Source organism: Bacillus rossius, chromosome 8 (assembly GCF_032445375.1).
Source record: "Bacillus rossius redtenbacheri isolate Brsri chromosome 8, Brsri_v3, whole genome shotgun sequence".
In the NCBI taxonomy this organism is placed as follows: domain Eukaryota; kingdom Metazoa; phylum Arthropoda; class Insecta; order Phasmatodea; family Bacillidae; genus Bacillus; species Bacillus rossius.
This window is the reverse complement of record NC_086336.1, coordinates 17,015,491-17,041,921: the sequence shown is the minus strand read 5'-3', so window position 1 is coordinate 17,041,921 and position 26,431 is coordinate 17,015,491. Positions and strand designations below refer to the sequence as shown.

Sequence of the window (26,431 nt, the reverse complement as noted above, 5' to 3'; positions counted from 1 at the left end):
AGGGCTGTATAGTATACACCAATCCTAAACTTAGCACGACTCAAGTATTCCTTAACTCCTGTTCATGTTATCCAAAATCACATATTCTGAAGCATTGGTCTCCATAAATAGCAAGACTAATTTACTTAATGTGTTCCAAAATGTGTAGGCAAATATTATATACATAATATAAATGCTTAGAATAACACTCAACGATAATTATGTCACACCATTTACCTTTATAAGCCTACCATTGAATAGTTTGTATGACAAATACGACACAGCGAAATGGGAGATGTTATCGTCAGTCGGCTGGTTGACTTGCCTGCCCGAGCATGACCTTCAACTCATGTCGCTTACATTTCCGCTAAATTTCCAAACATCCTTTACTGGCAGTGAAACCAATATTACTGTCCAGATATTTACATTTTAATGATTCAAAAATTCAAGTGATTATTCGCGTATCACGGCTTGGTTCATATCAATCCTGTCAGGCCCATGATGTATTTTTCATAGCACCATCAACTGAACAACCTTTTCCATGTGAATCATCTGTTCATTCCTGTTCCGGTATCTAATGTCAAATATATTCTCACTAGTATAACCAACAACATCAGACTTATATAATCATTTGATAGCATCCTTATTTCATTGGATTGTGCGTACAGTATAATTGCTAAAAGTGCAAACAACATAAGTGTGCCCTTCACGACATTCTGCATGCCGTAATCCTTCTAGTTTGTCTCAAATACTTGAAGACGGTGCATTACGCTCTCACTTGGAAGCCATGATTCCACTATGATTCCAACGGCAGGTGCTTGCGCATGTACAGTTACCGGCGGACGAATGGGTGAACGTTGCTTAGTGCTGTGCATGCGAGTTCCCTGCTATTGGCTAAACTGAGTTCAACATGGCCCGGTCTGAGGCCGGACGACAACGGTACGGCACGGCGGCATACGCTCCATAGCCACAACTTAACTTGCCATAGCTGATGTTTGTACAATCGCGTATAGCGTAGTCAGACCTGCACACGCATCTCTTCCTCCCTCGTATGGCTAACTGTATGCCACGGTACATCTGTTGTTTGCCGAGTTGAAACAGGCTTTATGGCGTCATGCCCAACCTTTTTTTTTTGTGTCTGGTGATTTCATGCTAACTTAAATTTAAAGACGTGCTATTCGAGACTGTGGCAGTAAAAAAAAACCATCACGCTAAATGAAATCGTGCAATCTGAAGATGTGCAAAGTAAGAGATTGGTCTACATTAACTTGCATTTTGGGTTTATTTAAATTTAAAATAAAATATTGTCCCTAGTGATGTAAAGCATTAGTGTGTTGAGATGCTTGTTAGTTTGAACATGAACCACAGTTAACAGTACATCTATAAAGAAAATAGTATATATTTTTTAATAGTCTTAGTTTTAAATAGTAAAATAATTAAATTACAAAGCATTTTCACCTAAATAGCTTTTGAACATTACAATCCCATAAAATCTGGGCAAAAAATTATAGAACATTAAATGTATGAGTTGAATAATGTAAATCTATAAAGAATCACCATCACTAAGTACACATCAAGTAGCTGTCTGTAACAATCATACATGCCAAAATTATTGAGGTTTGTAAAAGAATACCTCTAAATCAGCAATCTTCTTTTTTTTTAATACAGTAAAATATGTTAAATACAATACAATAAATGTACTGTTAACTTAGCTGATAGCCACATTGCTACACAATTGATAGTGAGGCAACGGACTAAGCTCGGAAACCAGCACAAAAAATATCCAACTTCTAAGTCAGTCAATTTGATGGCCACATTCAGTTCATAAGAATGCTACACAATTAGTGATGTCCATATGAAATTCTTACGATAAAAATAACAAAATGTAAACAATTTCCATTTTATTTAACTGCACTTGTTAACTTTGTGTTATGTGCCCCCCTCCCCCCCTTATTTCCCCCATAAAATCTAACATTTGAGAACGATAGCTGATGTTTAACCACATGAAAGTTAATATTGTTTCAGATTGATTTTGTTTTGTTGTGTCTTGGTCTCAGGGTATTGGCATTTGCAGATATTGTAAATCCAACTTGTCTTAGATTTCACCCACATCCACAAAAAAATTCAAGTTCTTATTAGATTAGAGGCACTTCCCACCGTAATGTACTTTCTAGTTTGCAAATGCCCGCACATGTGATTTTTGAATAGCACACGCACACCGTGCAACATGCATAGCCTTCGCTTTTATACAAAGCAATTACATGAGGAAATAGACAACTTGCTGAATTTTGCCTTATGCTTAAATTTACTGCCACTTTGTTCACATTTCAACATTGTGAAACACATTAAGTTACTTATAACATTCACAATCTCAAATCACTTCACAACAACTTATCCTCACCCATTCTAACTAAAAAAAAATGTTAAAACCTAAATCACAGCACCGACAGAGAACAAAAAAAAAAAGACCCAGAGCTAAACAATATAATAAAGCATGTGTTGTGAGAGCCGTAAGTTGACCATCCCTACCAACCTTCCTTAATTCAATACATGGTTGTAATTATTGTGCTAGCAGTGTTAAGCCTTTAAAGTACAAATACTCACCAAAGATGTTCTTCTCAAGCCTTCGTTATTAGTAGATTGTTGGTATGCATATAAAAACTGTCTAAACCCTATAAGGTAAAAAAAATTTAATGATCAGAAAAAATCAGGAGAAAATCACGTCAAGTCAAATGGCATGAGTACTTTTAATAAATTTTTATTCATCCAACTGATGAGAAAAAATACAGTTGGCGATGCAAAATTATTGTTAATAAAGTTTTTTCTTTCAATTAACACACATTTATAATAGACTATCTTTATTTCAAAATTATATAGTCATTTTATGACATACAGAGGCCATATCTTCAATATCTCAACATAAACGCTTGGAGGTATCAAGTGGACATAACACAAAAGTACATGTCTTCAGGCACTGTATACTTTTTCATGTACATCTAGCACATCCATTATTAAAATAATTAAAACTTTATATACGTACATTTACTGCATCACTTTTTTTTACTTATTTCATGAATGATAAACAATGGCTACAAGAATGATTTCAGAACAAATTTACGACAACTGCTTCCTCCTCGCTGCTTTTACCAATGCTCACGGAATTGAAAATCATATCAGAATCATTAAAACTAGTACCAAATAAAAAAATATTACTTAAAAAACTCATTTTGTTTTTTACGCCAATAAATGGTTATAAGTATTTGCAGTAATAGTTCCCACCTAAATAAGCCACACAGTTTTTTCTAAAAAAAAAATTCCTGAACTGAAAAAAATGCCACAGCATATTTATACAGCAGCTGATTTGTTAGTTACTAAGTAGGTACATAAAATCCAATCTGTTACTGTAACACTACAAACTACAAAGTGCTTATGAAAACCTAATTTCAGTTAACATGGTTTAATCAATCATAGATGATTAATAATTTAATTTTTAAATGAATATTATTTTCATTTTTGTATGTTGTCTAAAAAACCATAATTAAAAACCATTTATTATAAAATTATAAATTTAATAATATATAAATATATATTATATGTATTACATATTATGTATATATTATAATATATATTATACATATTATATTATATATATTATAAAATTATAAATTTTAAAAACTATGTATTAAATACATTTATTAACGGATTTTTATTTTGTCAATCTATTGCTTATTTCCCACCATCTCATCAACTTTGCTTCTGCTTTAGGCATTTTTGTATTTGTTTGAATTTATTCGGGGTCTTTTGTTAATATAGTCTGCTTTACTGAACCTACTCTACAATCACACAGTGTTAAAAATGAGGTGACAGAGTTAGCCTCGCCCATATGGAGTGTTAACATGAAAAAGGTTTTCAAAAGCACCTATTATAAGACCAGAATTTCATACTCAGTGACACAATTGCTACACTATTATCATGAACATTACTGCTGTGCACTCAAGGCCATGAAAACAAAAAACCAACACTGGTGGCATATGCCAGAATACAAAAACAAGTGTGCACATTAAACACCATTGTCTATTTTATTGTCTTTATGACCACCTTAATTCATACATTTAAAATCAAGACTTTCAGTAACACAATTATTACAATAACAAACATTGTTTATTTCATTATTTCAGTCCCAAGAAATACCCCTCCTCAAAAAGAATTTCATTACATCCACCTGCTAAATCGCATCTCCAAATGCATTCTATGATCAATATACAAATGCAAAATGAACTTCCAATTTATAAAAATAATTTCACAAAAATGTGACAAACTGCCTCTTTTAAAACAAATACTTTTTTTTGCATACTTTCCGACAAACAATAAGTCAAAATTTCACACAATTGATACAACCTAATGGTATTTCATCTTCCTCTGGCTAAACTATAAATTGTGAAATAACATCATAAGCAGCCAACCGGCTTCATGTATTAAGCGTAAACCAGGAAAGCTGCCCACTATTTCAGCGAGAAGTTTACGCTTCATGCGAGAGGCGTGGGATGCCTGGCACATGCAGCAGCGTCCGGCTCACCAGGGGCGCCCCTGCGGCGGCTGCTGGGGCTGCTGGGGCTGCTGGGGGTAGGGGTACGCCCCGTACGGCGCCTGGGGGTACGGGTAGCCTGGGAACAGAGGACACCCCTACAAGCCTGCCATCCACCAGGTGAACTTCACCTCGTTACGAGCATCGCACAGCTGAATGCCATGCAGTTGCATGCTGCCCAAGGCAGTGAAATACAGTGTGTCCATAAAAGAATTTCCCAGTTATAAATTTTAATAGTATCAACTGTAAGCATTGTAGTGTTTTGGTTGAAGGTCACAGTCAAAGAGTAACTCAAACCGTTTTTGATAAGCGCATGCACAAGTACTGCTTTGTTGTTTTCTCGCTTGCAGCGCCACCTACGCAAAATGGCAACTCCTGAGCGTAAAGCGTTTTGTGCTCTGCAATTCGCAGAGAATGAATTTTGATTTCAACCCTCCCCATTGGTAACTTTTTGCATGAGAGTTGAACGTCGAAGTCCCTGGTCGTAATGGTCGAGATGACAGAGAGATTTTTCGCTGGCCTACAAGCTCACCTGACATAACGCAACACAATTTTTTTTCCTTTGGGGTTTTATAAATGATTGTATCTAGGTTCCACCACTACCTAATGAAATGCTAGAGTTGAGACTCAGAATTGAAGAGGGTATTGCTTCCATTCCTTCGGAACTGTTGGCAAAAGTGTGGGAAGAATTGGACTTAAAGTTAGAGGTGTGCTGTATAACTAAAGCTGCACATTTTGAACATATTTAAGAAAAACTAGGTTAGTTTACCTTCAATTTTATGTATGATTGGTTGCAAATATAGTCTAAATTAAACCGTTATAATATATCATTGAATCTGGGACATTCTTTTATTGACATCCTGTACATCTAGATGCAAGTTCAGGTCTCTCAAATAGCTACAGTGGTACAGCTAAATTACCAAGAACTTACTGAAAGAGGATATGTAGTGCACTTATTAAATTTCATCATGAAATAAATCATTTATTTTGAATATTCCATGAATACTTAAACAAATACATGTACAATGGTCTTAAAATATGTTCAAGAAATTGACTGTTTCTTATACAGTAGCATTCTCTCACTAGAAAAACCTATAATTCCCGAATGGCTTTTAATTTTTCGCATGGCCATATGGTTAAAATCCAAAGTAGAAACATCATAAACTCAATGAAGTAAATTATACATGCAATATTATCAATACAAATACGAAGTCTGCATTCACTGTAGAATGATTGAATGAAATTTCTTAGTAGAGAATTAGACTCGCCCTATATTATGTCCTGAAGAATGCGGTGAAGTGCCCCTGTATGAGGGGCTGCCAGGGAGGGTGGTAGAATAACGAGCAGGACCATGCATGTCGTCTTTTTTCTCCCCCCTCTCTTTCCCCACCACATTTTCCACGCCCTTTTCGAGGTTCAGGAAGCAGTACAGAACAGTGCGGAAAACCATTGAGTGTGCATGCAGTGCAGTATGCGAATGTTTTAATGGCGAACTTTTATGTCTATAAATAAATTTGAAACAATTTTTGTTCAATGCATTTTTTCTCTACAATGTGCTGCTTTCAAGATATGATGTGAAATTAAATACACTTTCGTAATGTGTTAGGATCTAACTTCTTACTTATTATTTCATCATGGGTCAGTTGTAACAACGTAACAAGTATTAATTGTTACGAGAAAAGCCTTCTTTCACTGTAAATTCTTGTAGTTGTGGTTGCGAGGTTCCACTATGGAACAATACAAGCACAAATCGGGAGCTCAAAAGCTCAAGTAACGAGGGAAGAAACTAGAGGTTAGTAAGAGGAAGTAGAAACTTGTTTGATATTGGTGTTAAAGTGAATTTGCAGTCACAGCTGAAAACTCCAGATTGTGCTGAAGAAGAGGAATTTGTTGTACTGACAGAATTTTTTCAGAACAAGTCGGCAGTGTAGTTGATTTATCTCCAGAATGTGAACATAATATTGCTGTTCCTGAGAGTAATGTTTTGAAAGAAGTAAGGTGTGCAGTTGATTCATCTTCCTCAGAATGTGAAAATAATATTGAGTTACCTGAACCATTGCCCAAAATATCAGATTGGCAAGTGTCTTCCGACCTTGAAAAATTAAAGAGTGGTTACTTAAATGCAAGTATTGTTGAAAACATAGTTCGTATAGGGCCCCTAAAATGCCTGACAACCTTTCAAATCATAGGAAAAGGGCCTTTCCCAGAACAGTTTTATTTTCTAATCATAAGAATGGGAAAAAAGTGTTCTGAGATGGACTTGTGTGGAGCGAAACGAACAAGTCACTGTTTGTAAATTATTTAGTTGCAGCTCTGATACTGCTGAATCTCGGAAATATGTTTTGTGTAGTAATGAAGGGTGGAAACAAGAGTACTCATGGTGCAAGCTGTATGACAAATTGCCATCTCATGAAGTGAGTGCTCACCATAAGCAATACTATATTAAATAGAGATAACTAGAAAGCTGACTAAACCTAGGAACTGACTTACATGCTCAATTGGATAATGAAATTGGTTTGAAAGTAAAACATTGGAGAGATCTGTTTCATGGGGTATTGTCCGTAGTTCTGTTTTTTGGTGAGAGAGATCTTGCATTTAGGGGCACTTTTAGCAAGATTGGAGATTCAATAATGGAAACTTTTTAGGAGTTATTCAATTTTTAGCTCAGTACAACCCACTGCTAAGAGAGCATGTAAGCTCAAAAGAGATGGCAAAAGGCTACAAGCTCACTATCTTTCTCCTGATTCACAGAATGAATTCACTGAGGCTTATAGTGCAAGGGTTCTTCAAGCAATACTTGCAGAGAGAGAGAAATCTAAATATTTTGCGTTACTAGTAGATGTGACACCAGATGCAGCACATACTGAGCAGACAATTTTCATCTTAAGATATGTGTTAGATCGTAATTCATTTAGGATTGTGGAGGGATTTTTGAGTTTTATGTTTTGCAATAAAAAAACAGGACAAGACATTGCAAGTCTGATCTTTGGTGAGCTCTAAAACATAAAATTCCTCTGGCTGACTGCAGGCGACAGGGACACGACAATGGGCCAACATGTCTGACATTAGAATGGTGCACAAGCTATCATTTGTGAACTGAATAAGCTTGCCATATTTTCAAACTGTGGTGCACACAGCCTAAATTTGTGTGGCGTGAATGCTGCTGAGTGTTGTGAAGAAGTTATTACATTTTTTGGAATGGTACATGAACTTTATAAGTTCTTCTCTCGTAGCCCACAGCGATGGGAAATACTGCAGATAGAGAAGTTGGTTATTCCTTGCACAACCTTTCTAACACAACATGGTCTGGTCAAGTAGACAGTGTCAAACCATTTGCCCCTTATCAAGCATGCACTAATGCAAAGATATGCATTTGTTAGCTGAATGCAAAACGGAACTAATGGGAGTATCACAATATCTCAACTCCTTCAAATGTATTTTAATGGCTACAGTTTGGTTGGAAATTCTCGTAGCAATTGGCTTCAGAAACAAAGTTCTAAAAGCCTGAGATGAGACTCATGATGCAGAAGTTACAAATATCAATAGTTTGATTGAACAACTGAAGCAGCTTCGTGATCAATGGAAGAGCCTTCTAGCCAAAGCAAAGCTAGTAGCTGAGGCTATGGCTACTCATCTTCCGACCGATGCTAATTTTAAGGAGAGAGAAGAACAAAGAGTAGAAAATATTTCCAAGCTGAAATCAAAGAAGACGGGTCAATGTCTCTAATGAATGACATGACTTGAACAGGAATTCAGAGTGAATGTTTTTTACAAACTTACTGACTGTTGTAAGTGGACTGACTGAACGATTCACTGTCGCCAGAGAAGTTAGCAGTATGTTTAAATGTTTGTGGCACTACCTGGATAAGAATGACAATGACATGGAAAATATCTGCATGACAATGTGTGAAAAATATTTTGAGGACATAAAACATCGAGATGATATCAGATGAACTGAAACATCTCAAATCAATTCATGTTTCAAATATAGGTTCAAGCCAGTTAAAACCAATCCAGGTTTTGAACAAACTACAAACTGCGGGGACTAAAACTGGACAGCTTATTTCCAAACGTGTGTATCGCTGTTCGAGTGTTCTGCACAATTCCGGTTACAGTTGCTGAAGTCGAAAGGTTCTTCAGAAAATTTAAGGAAATAAAAAATGCAAACCGATCAACAATGTCTCAGGAAAGGATTAGTGGGCTCAGCTTGCTTGCCTTAGAGCCTGGTCTCGCTCGGTCATTGAACTACGAAGATGTAATCAACACTTTTGCATTAAAAAAAGGCACGGAAAACAGATTTGTTGTGATTACTTTTGAACTACTAAATAAATTTTATTGCTTAGTATAATCCTTTTCATGCATTTTTATTTAAAGTTTTAAATACGGTGGAGTATGATTATTCTGAATGTAGTTAATTTAGTTTTGATGTAATTATTGTTCTGTTATAAAACAATTTTAAGTGCTTCTAAATTATGTATATGACGTTTTAAATTGATGTGTTGAAGTGGGATGTAAAAAAATTGTTATTCTTAAATACATGTCACTTATAGTTTTTAATCAAATAAGACATAGAATATTAATTTGTGTAAAATTATTATTTATTACTATTTATCGGAGGTAACTGAATGTGGTTCTATATTTTTCGATGTTTTTGAATTAATAACATTTACTATTACTTTAAAGTATTTTTATAATAATATTCTAAAAAATTAGTTCAGAATCAATTATAGTGAACACATTTATTTCATAAGCACTCATATTATAGGGATGTAATTTCATATTATTCTTTGAAAATGTTTTGTGATTTGAAGCATTATATATGAAAATTAATTTTTCTTTGTAGTGTGATGGAATTAACAGTGTTAACTTGCACTGAAATAACACTTACAAATGCCATATTTTTTTTTTGTAATTAGGAAATTATTAGCCATGTTCTATTGAAAGAAGCAATTTTTCAACATTCTTCACATAGTTATTTATGGTATAGGTAATAGCGTTACACTAAAAAAAGAAGTAAAAAAAAAGGGGGGGGGGCTACTGCCCTAACTGCCCAGGGGCCCATAAATTCTCTCGGCAGCCCTGTACATTTATATGAATTAACATGTCACTTGGTTTGTTATGTATGTCATTTAACTTAAGAAATTTATTTTTTACTCAATAATTCCTCCAATTTTACCCAAGATTTGATGTCTGTCACCCAAAAATTTTATAACATGCTTCTCTAGAAATTTCTGGGTCTCTACTTATAATTCTAATACAACCAACATATCATGTATTAATGTACTCTTTAAACAGAACTTGGGTGTTCCATTCCTTACCCATTATAATACATACATTACTTGCTACTCCAGCATTAGTTTTTATTATTTATTTTTTATAATTTACTAATCTATTGTGAACAAATATTAACATTTTTCTCAAGCAATTGTTTGTTGGTGTGCCTAAATTAAATACTGATCCAGCAAAAAAAAATTTTTTTTGTTATTTTGCATTACTAGATACTGCTGCACCACAGGATGTAGGTGCAGTGCTGCTCCAGCATCTAGTGACATGAGATGCAACTGTGCTACCTACGGGCTGGGTGACTTGTTTGTGGTCTAATTATGGCACAGTAGGTCGCAGATGAGTCAAGTTATATGACGACACCGTTTATTAGAGTACTGTACTTATGGTGCTACTTGAAAATGTGTGGAGATTAACTTGAAACTGAGAACAGGGAACTGAAACAAGTAGAACCGACACATCACTAATTTGCACTAATCTAAGCACTTTTTAAATCAGGTTATGCATGTAATTTACAGTATGTGATGACAGACTATACATTGGTGTAATCAAATAATATGTGCTTTACCTTACTTATCATAGTTCATATCTTTTTGAACAACTGATGCACAATTCATTAGTGATTTTGAGAACACTGTGTCAACATTTACATAATGCTGGAATCACAATAGCGCGATGTCAGCTACGCAAAGATTTATAACCAATCACGTTCGACACATCTAAGACGTCAGTTGGACAAAAATGGCATGTGTGTCAAACTTCCCAATTTAAAAATATTGTATTTCCATTGGGTTGCTGGCAAAGTGTTACTGAAATGTGTCAGCATTTTTTTTTCGAAAGATGGTTAAATTGGTCTATTGGCAGTTATTATTATTATTATTACAATATTTTAAGGTAATGTTTTGTATATATTCTTAAAATAGACTACTGTTAGTGCACTTACCCCATCGTGCGTCTACGTTAATGACCCCGGGAGGGGGGGGGGGGGGGTGCCCTCCAAATTCACTTTGCGCGACCAAAGAATTAGTCATAACTCCGCAACAAAACCGGTTACACAAGTTATTTGTGCGTCATTGTGTGGATACTGAGGTTCTCTAAAAGGTTAGGTAAGCAGGAAATAAAAATAAGTTGTCGAGTGAAAAGTTGTGTCTGGTACAGTTTACAATATGTTCTAGAACTGCTTGTTTCAGGCAATGCCATGCAGTTAAAGAAGCATTCAACGCCAGCGGCAACGAGAAAGGGCTCAAGCCTCAGGCCGGTTCGTACCAAATAAAATGAGTGCCAGAGGATGGCTGAAATCAACTCAAACTATGAAGATCCAATACCGATGGACAAAGACGAAGTAAATGAAACACCTTAAGCTAATAGAGCTCATTCCATACGAACGCCCGGATCACTATCGTTCGCTCTGGCAGCATGCTAATAATCATTTTAGGTGCCGGTTTATCGAGAACGAATTTGGGTTCGCATGCAGTATATGCGATAGATTATGGTTCAAGAAATATCTTAAGCTGATAAATGTGACCATGGCAGCCTTTGTCGCCATACACTTTCTGGGCGAAAATGTGGTAAACTTGAAACTCTGCAACAACAGTCTCCAATCGTGCAAAACTCGCTGCTCGCCCTCACCGAGACCTGGGTGGCGACGAGCGATGCCGTAGTCGAAATACGCCACTTTCATCGTGTGCATCAATCAGCCTGTGAACTGAGCGGGTAATGTCGCCATCTACCGAAGGAACGACGGTCCCTACGACGTAATGCCCATTCACCTTGAACTGACTGCTTAGTATGAAAAGTTGCTGCGGATGTCCATACACGTCACAAGGTAAACCTTCTGGATGCTACCTAATTTGTGCTTGACGTGTGCTACGCACATCAGCGGATCGCTTTCAACGATCTAGCGCTCTTCCTTACCGCTTACCTCTTTCCCCGTGGGTCTAGCCGGCAACCCGAAAGTTCCAATGGTGCTTCTTGGAGACTTCAATCTCACTGAGAACAATCGGCATAAAATGACAAGATACCTAACTACAATTCAAGCTCGAGCTTAAGAACGACCCACAAGAAAGACTTCACTTGCCAGGACCTGTCTGAATCTGACTTACACGCACAACATGCATTTGATTTGCAAACCATACGTCTTGTATTTCGCATTTCAATAACCCGTTTTAAATGTACTACATGTAAAGTTAATATTTATTTACAATTGATAAATGTAAAATATCATTTTAAGATTAAACAAAAAAATATATAAATACATTCATAAAAGGTGGGCCATTTCTTCTCTCTTAAATTATACCTGATGGTCTACAAGAGATGTTTTCACACAAAAAATGTATAGTTTTTTAGAGATACTACCCACCCAATTTTTTTAATTGCTTAATTAATTTATCTCTTATTTTTACTATGCTAACGTGTAATATTGTAATGAGTTAGTAAACCAATCATACTTTAGCTACTATTTTTCTTAATTTCATTGCTGTTCTCAGAGGAATTATAGTCAGGCTAGAATATTTTATCAGTTTGCATTCCTTTTCAGCATATTTCAGCACAGGTTACACTTTCATTATTGGTTTTAAAGCTTTGCAACAGCTTCCAAGTACAAATAGTCTTCCTTGGTTGTTTAGCATGATAAAATTTGGAATATTTAACAATAAAAAGGGGATTAAAACTCTAGCTGTCAACGAGGCAAGAAGGTTTTGTGTGAGGGGCAATATCGAACTCCTCGAAACTGGGAGCAGGAAGAAAAACCAGCTTCCACGAGATGTAGACTTCCGCACCAGCCGTTTATCGCCTACACATTGAGTCAGGACCATAGGTGACACTGTCGCTGCCCTGTCCATACATCAGCTCTATGGTCGTCAGTGAGATCGCTGCCTTACTATACTTTTCAGTGTCCTGGAGTCATTGCAGTCTTTAGATCCCGAGTTCCTGAGCATCACCTATAGACTAGTTTTCTTTGATAGCCTGCCTGTATGCAGAGATGATATATTCAGAGGTCCCGAACGATTTCCACCTCTACTCTCTGACTGTTAGTTGCTGAGACAACCAATGGTAAAATTATCTGTTGCAACGTGTGTGTGTTAATGGTCTGTCTTCGAAAACCTTGTACATTTTTCTACTTATTCAAAATTCTCAACGGCTGATATAAGTAATCCAGCAGAAGAGTATTTAACCAAATGGCCAGAAGTCAGGCCACAATATGTCATTAATTGTTTGGGCATAGTGCTAGAACGTGTGGTGGTTTGGATATTTGAATTTGGCGCCATCGATCGTGAGTGCGCCACTGTGGCGGCCATCTTGTTCAGCAGTGCCATCTGTAAATAGTTTCGTCAGTCTTTTTCCGTTTCTCCGCGTTGCTGGGCGTCATGCAGCTAAACTATTAGTTTCAATTCAGTTTTGTGAACATTTTTTGGTCCTCCGGGCCGGATATCTGTATGTTTGAGCCAGTTTATTCGGTGGATCGCATAAACAACGTAAAAGCCATTCAGATATCGGTCTTCTTTGTTCAAAAATTGACATGTGCAGTACCGTTACGAATCGCGTGCGTGACTATCCGGGACTATAGTGTTGTGCTATCAAGAAAATATCAGTGTATACGCAAACACTGTATTATTTGAGCTCATAAATGTACTTTACGTAATTTTGATTGCGTGCAAGCGATTATAGGCAACACGTGTGGTTTTAGGTTAGGCCTAGATTACCTATCTTGCATTGGTTCGTGTATTGCCGGTGCGTCCGAACGTCTGCAAGACTTTTACTTATAATGTCAAATCAAGCCAAAACACGTTTGCGCCTCGTTAAGTGCCGCATTACAAGACTTCTGACGCTCGCCGACGAAGTCGAGCGCAACCCGATTCGCGCGGGACTTTTCAAGGCCACGTGTACCGATTTACACCAATTGAAGACAGACTTTGAAGAAAATCACATGCAACTTGCTATTCAAGCTACAGAGACCGAGTCGTTAGTGGAATCTGAAGCCAGCGAAAGGGAACTTGAGGAATTTGATGAAGCCTACTATAGGATACAGGAAGTATTTAACAAGATCACTGTTAACGAAACAGGCCAGAACAAACAACGCAATCAAATTGCCAAGACATCTTCGAACGTTAAGTTGCCGAAGCTGCAGTTGCCAGAATTCAAGGGTCTCTTGACTGACTGGCCCACATTTTATGACCTTTTCACATCCTTGGTGCATAATAATGACGGCCTGTCAGATGTGGAGAAACACCAATACCTTCTGACATCACTATCAGGTGAGCCATTTAATCTAATAAAGACACTCCCACTGTCTAAGGAAAATTATATTCTGGCATGGCAAACTTTGGTAGATAGGTATCACAATGTCCGGGCAATTGCAAACATGCATTGGGACAAGATTGTGCAACTTCCTCGTCTGTCAATTGTTGCGCCTGACAAACTGAGAAATATGGTAGATGTTCTAAAGGAGAATCTGGGTGCCTTGAAAGTTCTGAAGTTGCCTGTTACTGAATGGAGCTTTGTGTTGCTGAATCTAATGTTACCAAAGCTTGATCCAGATACAAGAAATCAGTTTGAAATAGCACACAAAAATGTTCAAATGCCCACATTTAATCAATTGTTAGAGTTCGTGGAGCTGCAGTCTAAGGCCCTGATGATGTCAAATCACACTCCAGCTGTAGTGCCTGCCGCACGCCCTTTTCCAAAGAGGTCACTGCCTCAAAACCCAAATTTTAAATCCTCATTTCTAGTGACAGCAGAAGCAGAGCCCTGTAGTGCCTGTGGAGACATGCATGGACTTCACAAGTGCCCTGTTTTTACGGGTCAGTCAAGTGATGACAGGATAGAGTTTGTACGTAGGAAGATGCTGTGTTTTAACTGCTTACAAGGTCACAGAGTGAAGGATTGTAGGTCAAGAAGAAACTGTTATCACTGCGGCAGGAGACACCATTCTCTCCTTCACACTGCGGTTCCCAATCAAGAAGTGAAACTACCTGCAGGTGAATCCATCCAAGAGATTACTATGCCACAAGCAAGTCACAAGGAGGATGCTGCGACAGTGGTATCGCTAACTTCTTCAACTGCAGTTTCAACTACTGTCGTTCTAGGTACTGCTATGGTACGAGTTCAGGATGCAAGTGGAATGCTGCAAAATGTTAGAGTACTACTCGATTCAGGATCGCAGAGCTCATTTATTACCGAAGAATGTGTTCATAGGTTGGGGCTAAAGTGTCGAAGGGCTAAGGTTCCTGTTGTGGGTCTGGCTCACTCTGTTGTTGTTGCTAACAGTGGTGCAGTTACTTGTTTTCTAACATCATGTAAGGGCGTAGGAACTGACGTTGTTACTGATGCTTTAGTGTTGAAGAACATAGCTGCCAATTTACCCACCATTCCCCTTCCCCACCATGTGAGAGACATGTATCGACATCTGGAACTAGCGGACCCATCTTTTGATACTCCAGGAGCAATTGATATCCTTCTTGGTGCTGATGTATATCCAGACGTGTTTGATGGTGGGCGGTACCAGCCTTCGAAGGGAGTTCCTGTAGCGTTGCACAGTATATTTGGTTGGGTTATTATGGGTAAGGTGACTCAGGTTGCAGATACTTCCAGTAGTGGTGTTGTCTCAATGTATGCGTCATCGGATACAGCCCTAACAGATACCATCCGAAAGTTCTGGGAGACCGAGGAGTTACCATCTGTCCAGCATTCCAGCCTAGAAGACACAAAATGTGAGAATCATTTTGTTGAGACTCACTCACGAAACCTCGAAGGAAGATATGTACTGAGACTACCATTTAAGGAGAGAGACCCAGATTTAGGAGATACACGTAGTCATGCAGTTAAGAGGTTACGTCAGTTGGAATCCAGACTACATCACCAACCGGAAGCCTATACCGAATATTGCAAGTTCCTCCGTGAATATGAGCAACTGGGGCACATGCATTGTCTAGATAATGCAACTGGTCAGGAACGTCGTTACTACATCCCTCATCACTATGTGTGCAAGGAATCCAGCTCAACAACAAAGTTACGAGTTGTGTTTGATGCCTCAACTCGCTCCACTTCAGGGAAGTCACTCAATGATGTTTTGATGACTGGACCCAAGCTTCAAAATGACATTGTGGACATAATCACTCACTTCCGTCTTCACCGTGTGGTATTAACTACAGACATCTGCAAAATGTATCGTCAGGTTCTCGTGCATCCAGACGATGCACCATACCAGGTAATTCTGTGGAGGGAGAACCCTGACCAACCAATACGTGAATTCCAACTTGACACTGTCACTTACGGAGTCTCAGCTGCTCCATTTATGGCGATGAGAGCCTTACAGCAACTTGCAATGGAAGAGGGTCCTCTGTATCCGATGGCAGCAAGGGTTGTGATGGATGACGTGTTTGTAGATGACATTGTGACTGGTGCAGCATCAGTCACAGAAGCTCTCGCGTTACAGCAAGAATTAATAAATCTCCTGAAACAAGGTGGTTTTGAACTAAGAAAATGGTCCAGTAATAGTAAGGCAGTTTTGGATGCAGTTCCAGAAGATCACCGGGAGAGTCCACTTAGTTTTCATGGTAGCAATGAAGTTATTAAGGTACTTGGTCTTCAATGGGATTGGAAGGCAGACGTTTTCTCATATCATGTTCAGCATGCCAGTGCAACAGTCACCAAGAGAACCATCCTTTCAGAAATTGCTAGGTTATATGATCCGCTAGGGTGGATTACTCCAGTCATCATTCGAGCCAAAATCTTTCTCCAAAGGCTTTGGTTACTGGGAGTTTCTTGGGACGACACCCCACCACTAGACTTAGTTGCTGATTGGCAGGTTTTCATTGGCCAGTTGGATGTCCTAAGCAAGCTGTCCGTACCTCGTCTTGTTTCTGCACCACAGTCAGAATACCAGCTCCATGGTTTTAGTGATGCATCCAATGAAGGTTACGCAGCTGTTGTGTATTTGCGGACTTCTAGCCACGGTGAAACAAAATCACATTTGCTTCTCGCCAAGTCACGTGTTGCACCACTGAAGACCGTCACACTTCCGCGACTTGAATTGCAGGCTGCACTCTTGCTTATCAAATTGATTGAATCACTGATCACAACACTGTCCGAGCGAATCCATATAAGTTGCATTTATGCATGGTGTGACTCGACCGTAGTGCTTGCTTGGATTAAGATTCCGCCACATCGGCTGAAAACATTTGTGGCGAACAGAGTTTTTCGTATTCAGGAGAGCAAGGTTCCGGTTCACTGGAGACATGTTTCCTCTGCTGAAAATGCTGCAGACTGTGCATCAAGAGGACTCTCACCCAAGGAGCTTCTAACACACCCACTTTGGTGGACTGGGCCAAGTTGGTTGACAGCAGAGGTGGATTTATGGCCCAGTCAAGGATATACCAGTTCAGAGGAAGGTAAAGAGGAGTTGAAGGCAATCACGCTAGTCTCATTGGTTGGTCAGTGTATACCGAACATTCTTAACATCCTTTGTAGGTTTTCGTCCTGGTCACGACTGCAAAGAGTACTTGCGTACGTGTTGAGATTTGCATTAAATTTAAAGGTTTCAAGGGAGTTGCGACACACAGGTCCTCTCACTGTAGCAGAAATTGACGCTGCCAAGAAGGTGTGTTTGAAGCAGCTTCAGCAAGAGAATTTCAAATTAGAGTTTGATTGTTTGGCTGCAGCTCGCGAATGTTCTTCTGGAATTAAAAGACTACAGCCATTCATTGACGCTGATGGGATCATCCGTGTAGGTGGACGCCTGCAGAATTCACATGTAGCCTATGAAATGAAACATCAAGTCCTGCTTCCCAAAAGGAGTTTTGTGACAGAAATGATTATTGACTACTATCATGTCTTACACCTTCATGCTGGCCCCAGTGCCACACATGCTGCAATTCGGTGTGAGTACTGGATAGTGGCAGGTAGAGGAGCTGTCAAGACTAGGATACACGCTTGTGTAAAATGTTACAGATTCAGAGCCACCAATGTGCAGCCATCCATGGGAAATCTTCCACCAAGTCGAGTGCAACAAACAAGACCATTTCTGAATGTGGGTGTCGACTATGGGGGCCCTTTCCAAGTCAGGCTTTCGAATGGTCGAAACAGTCGTTCATCCAAGGCCTACCTGTGCTTATTCATATGCTTAGCAACTAAGGCAGTACACTTGGAAGTTGTTTCATCATTGAGTACCACTGCCTACTTAAATGCCTTTTTCAGATTCGTGGCTAGGCGTGGACTCTGTAAGGCTGTTTTTTCAGATTGTGGAACCAACTTCATAGGGGCACGTCGCTACTTCAATGACCTTCAAAGGTACCTGAGGAACACCTCTAACTGGCATTGTGTGGCAGACACTCTGGCTACTCGTGGGATTCAGTGGAACCTCAATCCTCCATCTGCGCCACATTTTGGAGGCCTGTGGGAGGCAAGCATCAAGTCTGCGAAGTACCATCTCAAGAGAGTCGTTGGCCAGCAGATACTCACGTTTGAAGAGCTGTCGACTTTGTTCACTCAAATTGAAGCTGTCCTCAATTCACGTCCACTCTGTGCCATTTCATCAGATCCAAATGACGTGGAGGCCCTTACGCCAGCACATTTCCTTGTTGGCACTTCTCTGACATCTCCTCCAGCTGCAGACCTCACGGAAATTCAGACCAACAGATTAGACAGATGGCAGCTGGTACAAAGTGCATCACAGCACTTCTGGCAGCGGTGGCACAAGGAATATTTGCACACACTACAACCACGTGGCAAGTGGACCAAAAGCGAAGGTGACCTGCAGGTTGGTGACCTTGTCCTCATCAAAGAAGACCACCTTCCACCCCTGCAGTGGCAACTCGGCCGCGTCACAACCCTACATCCTGGTCAGGATGGTGTGTCAAGAGTAGCTACTATCAAACAGCAGCATCGAGTGGTGAAGCGGCCAGTGATAAAATTGTGTCGGTTGCCAGTCAACTAAGAACCAGTGTAGTGAAACATAAAAAATGTTATTTTTGGTGGGCGGTATGTTTGGGCATAGTGCTAGAACGTGTGGTGGTTTGGATATTTGAATTTGGCGCCATCGATCGTGAGTGCGCCACTGTGGCGGCCATCTTGTTCAGCAGTGCCATCTGTAAATAGTTTCGTCAGTCTTTTTCCGTTTCTCCGCGTTGCTGGGCGTCATGCAGCTAAACTATTAGTTTCAATTCAGTTTTGTGAACATTAATATTTACGTAAAAACTTATTTAATATTTATTAAGTAATTTATATTTTTTTATTGTAAGTTTTAATTTAATGTGACAGTCCAAAATTTAGGCAGGTTAAAGTAATGAATTTGTAAATGGCAGTCTCTAATTTTTATTATAGGTGTTTGACCATTGTTAAATGTAAGAATGAGGTTTTTATTAACTGTAAAGAATATATATTTACGTACATCGGAAGGACTGCGACACAGAGGCTGAAAGCACGGCGCAGTAGCGAAACAGTGGGTATGGTCGTAAAACAAATGATTGCTAATTTAGTGCAAACTGTGTCGGGTGGAGGTGCGGCACTTGTGGTTTGATCAGTGCCACATTAAGGGTTGTTGGGCCCCAGTGGCTAATGGGAGCCATCACCGCGACACAGAAAGTATGGAGAAGTGGTTACAAAATATGGCCAAGGAACATTTGTAAAAGAAACTGCTGACTGAAAATTTACAAGTGTATTAGCAACAAGTCCATTATGTACATTGGCTTGTACATGCTGGTGATCTACGAGGCTAAAAACTGTAAGTCAAACTGTTTCATTTATTGGTATGTGACAGACATCTACCAGGATTGGCAGCAGACTTTGAGCATGCAGGATAAATAACTGCTGCGTGCAATATAAAATTGCAGTGGATCAAAGTGTTGACAATTTTATAAACGTCATAAACGGTAATGTGCGCCCTTCAGCTTGTATCCTGCGCACACAATTTTACACAATTTTACACAATTTTATAATGAAGTGCCCATTAAGTGTCTTGGGAAGCAGTGCAGTTTTCTACAATGAATGCAGTTCATTATTTGGATACTTATAGTGCCCTTTGTGCTGTATGAAACTTTACGTAACTATCACCGATCAAAAAAACTACGAGGAATATTATTTACTTGGGAAAAGTTTTAATGATATTTATCACCAACTGGGAGTTGGTTAAAAGTATATGCGTTACTTTTGCTAGCAAATAACTGGGACGTTTATTGACATTGTGAATCACATTTATTTTCTGGAGAATACTTTTAACATTTATATTTAAGCTATTGGAGTTAGATATGGATTCTCACCCGGTAAAAGTTAATAGTTAGCTTTGTAAAAGTTTGAGAATGCATATTAACATCATTTAGTTAATGATATTATATTTTAAGGTCATACTATTTTTTTTTCTTTATTAAGTTTTTTATAGTAATCTATCATTTGAAATAGAGTTTTTTATTGCTGGTATCACAGTCATTTGATATGATTATAGGCAATGACATTTATACTTTTTGTCTCTTGGTATTAATAAATTTGCTTTTAGTGCTATAGTACTTTAAATTTACTAGTAATATTTATTGGTAGCAGTATTTCTTATAGCCACTTCCGTACTTCCTCATCACTTCAGTATTCACTCTGCTGCTTTCTAGTTTGTCAGGTTTTGTTTTGTGCCATCACTCTCGGGGGTTACTTTTTTTTTATTATATAATTTCAATTTTTATTGTATATATTTAAAAATATTTTCATTTGACTGTGTGAACTCCAACCAGAGAGCAGTGATGATTGTTATTAATTCATTTGCTGTTACATCTTGTTTTGGAATTGTAATAATTTTCGGTCAATATTTAAAATTAAATTAAATTATTGATTTTCATAAAGTTGAATACGTTCAAATTCATTCAGTTCTTAATAACATTATTTTCATAACAGTACGAGTAATAGTGTTTCTGGTGCTATAACTTGTAAGTACTCATACTAGCAAAAACTGAACAATATAGCCAAATATTAAATTTACCTTTTATTATGTCACAAGGCACCCAAATAAGTATTCCATTCACCACTCTAGCTCATTATCCATACATCAATAATATAAAACTTAACTCCAATCTAAAATACTGTGAGATAGAATAGTTAGTATTCCCAACTGTGGGTACTACAATCCGCAGTCTTACTCACAGATCTGGCATCCCAAGTGGGGCCATAAAATATGTTCTCAAAATATTGATTAAAAAACCTGCAAGCATTGATGGCTGTCATGTTTGGTGTGTATGAAACAGCAAGGAAAATTTTATATACAATAGTTTATTTTTCCATTATATTAAAAAAAATGTTTTTATTATTATTATTATTTGAATTGGTCAGTAGTAGGGGCAAGAGAGTTTGATGACCTTCCAATCAGTCCCCTTGTGGATGTAACAAGTCCTCAGAATTGTAACCATTTCAGGATCTCTCACCTATCAATCCAGCATAAGCAACGTATATATCAGCCATTTGCGTAAAACACCAAACAGTTAGCAGCTGAACACTGTTCAATGGACGTTGTTACGCAGTTTCGCGCTGCGTAAATATACGACTACCAGACAGCGCCCCTGGCTATCTGATGGATACCACCCGCAGCACAGGGGCGCGCAATGTTTGATTTCTGCGCGCTGGACGGCAATGCATCGAGGCTGCTCGGGCCGCTTCGACTCCGCCCGGCTTCGCGGGCTTCGTCCGGAACAACCAACGATGACGTACTTCCGCCGGCGGGTATCCAGACTGTTCATCGGTCGGGCCCCGGCGGACTATATAAACCGGCCCAGCCAAAGCTTCTGCAGGCAGTCTCCGACTGGCCCAGCAGCATGAACCTGCAGTGACTACCATCTACACCACCGGCCTCCTCCGTCACGCTGCCCGACGACGTGGCGACCGCTTCAGGAAGAAAGCGGTAAGAGCCGTCGTCAGAATCTAAGTCCGTAAGGGACTCTGAAGATTTTTCAACCCAGTAGAAATATTACAAGTCCACGAGGGACTTAGAGTAAATTCAAGTCACATTTGGTTTGGACTTAGAATTTTCGCAGAGTGAGGAAATAGAAAATTTGCCTCGTCTGTAGAATGAAGGGAACTGTCTCGTAAAGGTTACGGGATAAGTAAAGTAAATGTTTGATTGGTGTTGAAAGTAAAACGGCAGTGGGACAGCGTGGCAAGAGACGGAGGAGAGGTTGAATACCGCATAACGTAAAGTGTACCAACTTGCAATACGTTGAGGCCTACCGTAACGTAACCAACGTAGTTTTACGTAACGGTTTCGACTGAACTGTTATAAGTTCCCGGACTAAACGATCACTCCTGATAGAACTTCAAAATGCAGCTACTTCGTTGAACGATTGACGAGCCGAGTAATAATAAAGATTGTTCGCCGCAATATTGGCGGGGCGTCACCGATACCGCTGTCAGTAACCAGGAGACTTTTTGAAAACGACTCGCTGAGTGTAAGAACGTGTGTGTAAGAACGTGATCATTTTAAGTATCATAAGAAGGCATTGATACTTACACCAGAAACACAGTTGAACTTTAAAGAATCAGACCACGATGAATGAGAATGTAAACTAGTCACGTATAATATAAACTGTACAATAAGAGAATTCATGTCAGTTCTCCTTAATAATTGCTTTCATATTTTCTTATTCTCTAATCGTATTTGATTTGTTTGGGAACGTTAAATTCATGTTAGTACAGTTAGTTAACGTAATATTCAATGTGCCCAAAAACCAATTGATGTGATGTTCATATTTTTCTGCTAATATAATTTGCTGTTTGCCTAATAATGAGGTGTTAACTTAATGTGTGTGATATATATTTGTGATCCGATATTGTTAATTATATTTTTCTGTTCACAGACATCGTGGGCACTTGCTGTAATCTTCAAAATAAGAAATCAGAAGGTTATCATATATGAAAATGCGTGTATTGAAGGATGTGATGTTGTTATTACAAGTTTTGTTAATAAAAGCACTTTTGCTTCTCGAACTTTAGAACCACTTTCTGAGATTTCACCCCTTGTCCTCCTGCCCTTCCGGACTGGAGGTAACAACGTCATAGTTACTCCTAACTTTGAAAGCCCTCACAATCACACTGAAGCTGCAAATTAGCTTAAGAATCACATTTCTTGCTGAAACAAGGTGCCTACCAAATGTGCGATGCATCAATCCTACAAATTGTGTTTAATAATGTCAGCCTAGGCAGCCCATGAAGTAGAAGATGGTTTAAACATTATAAAGATTTTAAAAGATATTTTAAAGCATATGTGGAGAGGAAAATAAGACATAAAAAAGTAATAGCAAAGAATGTTTGCAAAGGGTGGTTACAAAGATGAAAATTTCAAAATTAAAATGCAACAGGGACAGACAGAAAGCTTTGCAGCAGTTCAATTCCGATTTGGTCGGATACCTTCAGACACCACATCAGGACCACCACTTGAAACACAAATCCTTTGCACTGGGTTTAATATTTAACAATAAACAAAGTAAAAAACCAGTAATAAACAAGTTAAAATATTAGCATTTTGTATAACAAACTTTGTTTTAATTAGTATTTCCACTGTTAACACTGTACCATTTAATATTTGTCAATTACAATTAGTAGAACTTGTGTTATGCAAACATATCTCATAAGCAGTTACAGACATGATCCGAGCTGTTGGGCCTGTCGAAAAGTTACTGAACTAGCATTTTACACTGTTCAGGCACGTTACTGCACAGCTGCGACAACTTACAGTCTGCTATTGAGCACAAACTGACATAAATAATGAATTAGCAAATGCCACAGAAAAGAGTTGACTTTTCAGGGTACAGAATGTTGAACAAGGATTATAACTGAATGTAAAATGTATTATTATAAATCTGTTAAAATGTTGACATAAACAGTCATACACAAATTATCCCCTTTTATGCAATAAATACATAGAATCATGAATGTTAGTTGAATTAAAACCACCACCATTTTCACACATATCCTGGTATACAGAGCACAGTTAGATAACGGATGGCAGATTTTTGCAGCCAAAATCCCCACATCACTTTTTTTTTTTAAATATCACCTACATGTTCAATAAAACAGTGTATGTAATTAACATTAAATAATTCCAAAATAACATTCAATACACTTTGTAACATTGCAAAACCCCTGCCTTCCTAGTTAAATATTTTTCTTTTAAACTTCTTTTCTGTATATGTAAGTATAAATAAGTCAATGTTTTTTGAGTGGTGTGTATGTTATGAAACAGTATGATCAGACATGAATATTAATATATGTTATTTGCACGTGCTATGTGTTTTAAGAAGGTATTTTGTATTTTATTAGACACTTTTAATCATTACTATTTTTTGTGTAATTATTCACAAATAAGTCGCTGTACTAGATTTTTGCCTGTTTTGGCCTACTTTTTCAAGTTTTTCTTAGTAAGTTAAATTTTGTAAAGTAATTTGTATTATGATTGCTTTTTGTAATGTTCATTAACGTGTTGCATAATAGTTATAGAACACGGGACTGTGTCTGGTGTGATGGTTAGAAAGAGAGGCAAGAGAGGCATGAGAGGCCTGTAAGTGTGAGTGAGAAAGAAACAGTGCTTCCCCGCCGACAGAGATAAAAGCTGGGATTCACCACTGGTCGTGGGAACTGTGTGATAACTGCTGTCTCACGGTGTGGGAGAGAGAAGGAATATGTAAAGTCCCTGGCTCTATGGATAGAAAACTGTTTTCAATGTGTGTTCTGTTTTCCTATTGGCTTGTGATTTGTAGAGTGAATGAAGCATGCGTGTGATTGGTCGGTGAGGTCATGTGACTTCTCCTCCCTGCGTGGAGGAGACGGTGTCATGAGTTCATCAGTCATCCGTCGAACGCTGCACAAGTAGGTCGCGTTCGGTGGCTTCTCACCAAATTATGTAGAAATTGTGAAGAGAAAATTTAACGTCGGTAGCTAGAGCCATGCCGTTTAAACTTTTTTATTTCTCTAGACAACTTTCCCAAATATCACTTTTTACGAGATACTATGTAGCTGTGCCAAATATTTATATTGAAAATGAAAAGTATGAGGTGGCTGTAAAGGAATGAATGCCAGTATGAACCTCCATTACTCCATCAGCAGTCCAACGGCTGGAGACAATGAGATGAATACTGAATAGCAATATAACAGACCACCAACAAGCTGCAACTACGACATCACTTTCTTTACATCATTCCTTTACAACCCCCCTCATACTTTCCATTTCCAATACAAATATTTGGCACAGCTACATATTGTCTATTAAAAAACAATACAGCCTAAGTGACATTTGGGAAAGTTGTCTAGAGAAATAAAAAACTGTATTGAATGTTATTTTGGAATTATTTAATGTTTTACACGTTAAATTAACGAAAAATGTTGAAATTTGATACCAACCAGAAAATTCTAAAATGATGTAAGCCTACAATGAAACTTCCATAAGGAATTGTAACCATAATAAAGTATAAATTTTGGTTTCAAATTTATTATTGAAATTTTTAATTTATATTAGCCCAGGCAACATGCCCATGGTACATAGTGAGCCAGGGATTTGCAGAAATAATATTAATTATTAAATTGCAATAAATAAAAATATATGATCTATTAATATTTAAACAGGCGACTGGCAGTTCTCAAAAGTCTTGAGCTTACAAATCATTGAAAAATATTTCAAATCCTAATACGTACATTGTTTTCCCTATACCAGGCAAAAATAACACCTTTTGGGGGGTTGCCCCTACCCCTTGACTGAAGCGGGCTTCCACAGAGCTTTAATACAATGTAGTACATGGACCCTTTTGAATCCCATTTTCCTGGGACGAATACGAATTATGAGCGAAACTTTTGTTCTAGAATAATGAGTTCACGAAATTCTAATCATTTTACAGTCAGAGAAAAAAAGTTATAGTAGTGACAAATTTAAAACAGGTCACTAGATTCTAGTAACACTTTTTTAAATAGTAAAATTAACCAGTTTCAATGAAGTTTTTATTAAGTTTTGACATATAAAATAGTAACTATGAAACTATAATGGCTATAACTGTAATAATGGCATGTATTGTAAACAAAAACATATATACAACATTAACAAAAATTAAAAACCAAAAACCCTAAATTATCAGTTTTTTTGAACAAAATTAATATAAATTATAAAACTCCCTATAATAAACATGCAAGGATGAATGCCTATGTAAATGTGAATGTGAATATTTATTATGGAAAATGTAAGTCTTAAGATTTTCTGTTATTGGATGTCATTGGGTATTTCAAATATTTTCCCAGACAAACTAAACGTAAATCTATGTCCAAGATCCCAACTATATTCAACATTCACTTATGTGTTTACCAAATGAAAAGAACTTTTTATCAATCATAATAAACAAACATACCGCGAAAGGGATCAGGTAAAGGCTATTCTTAATTCAAATAAGTGTAATTAATTATTTTTTAATGTCTTCCTTTATTTGTTTACCAAACAAATTCATACTTATTGAGAGTACGCACTACACGGTAAGTGGCTCATGACAATGCTATTCAGCAATGTGGCAGAAGGACTTTGTAAATATATCTTAAACTGAGCACACAAAAATGTTTAACTGTGAACCAGAATAGATGTTTAAA

At 37.9% G+C, this 26,431-nt stretch overlaps 1 protein-coding gene across 1 annotated transcript in view; it reads right to left on the bottom strand.

Annotated features, from left to right (window-relative positions):
- Positions 1 to 2,820: 2,820 nt before the first annotated feature.
- Positions 2,821 to 26,431, bottom strand: part of LOC134535536 (programmed cell death 6-interacting protein) — a 109,620-nt gene continuing 86,009 nt past the window's right edge. Inside the window, exon 15 of the mRNA XM_063374685.1 lies at positions 2,821 to 4,643. Within this exon, the coding sequence (XP_063230755.1) occupies positions 4,552 to 4,643 (92 nt within the window). The 3' untranslated portion in view covers positions 2,821 to 4,551. The remainder of the gene's footprint in view (positions 4,644 to 26,431) is intronic.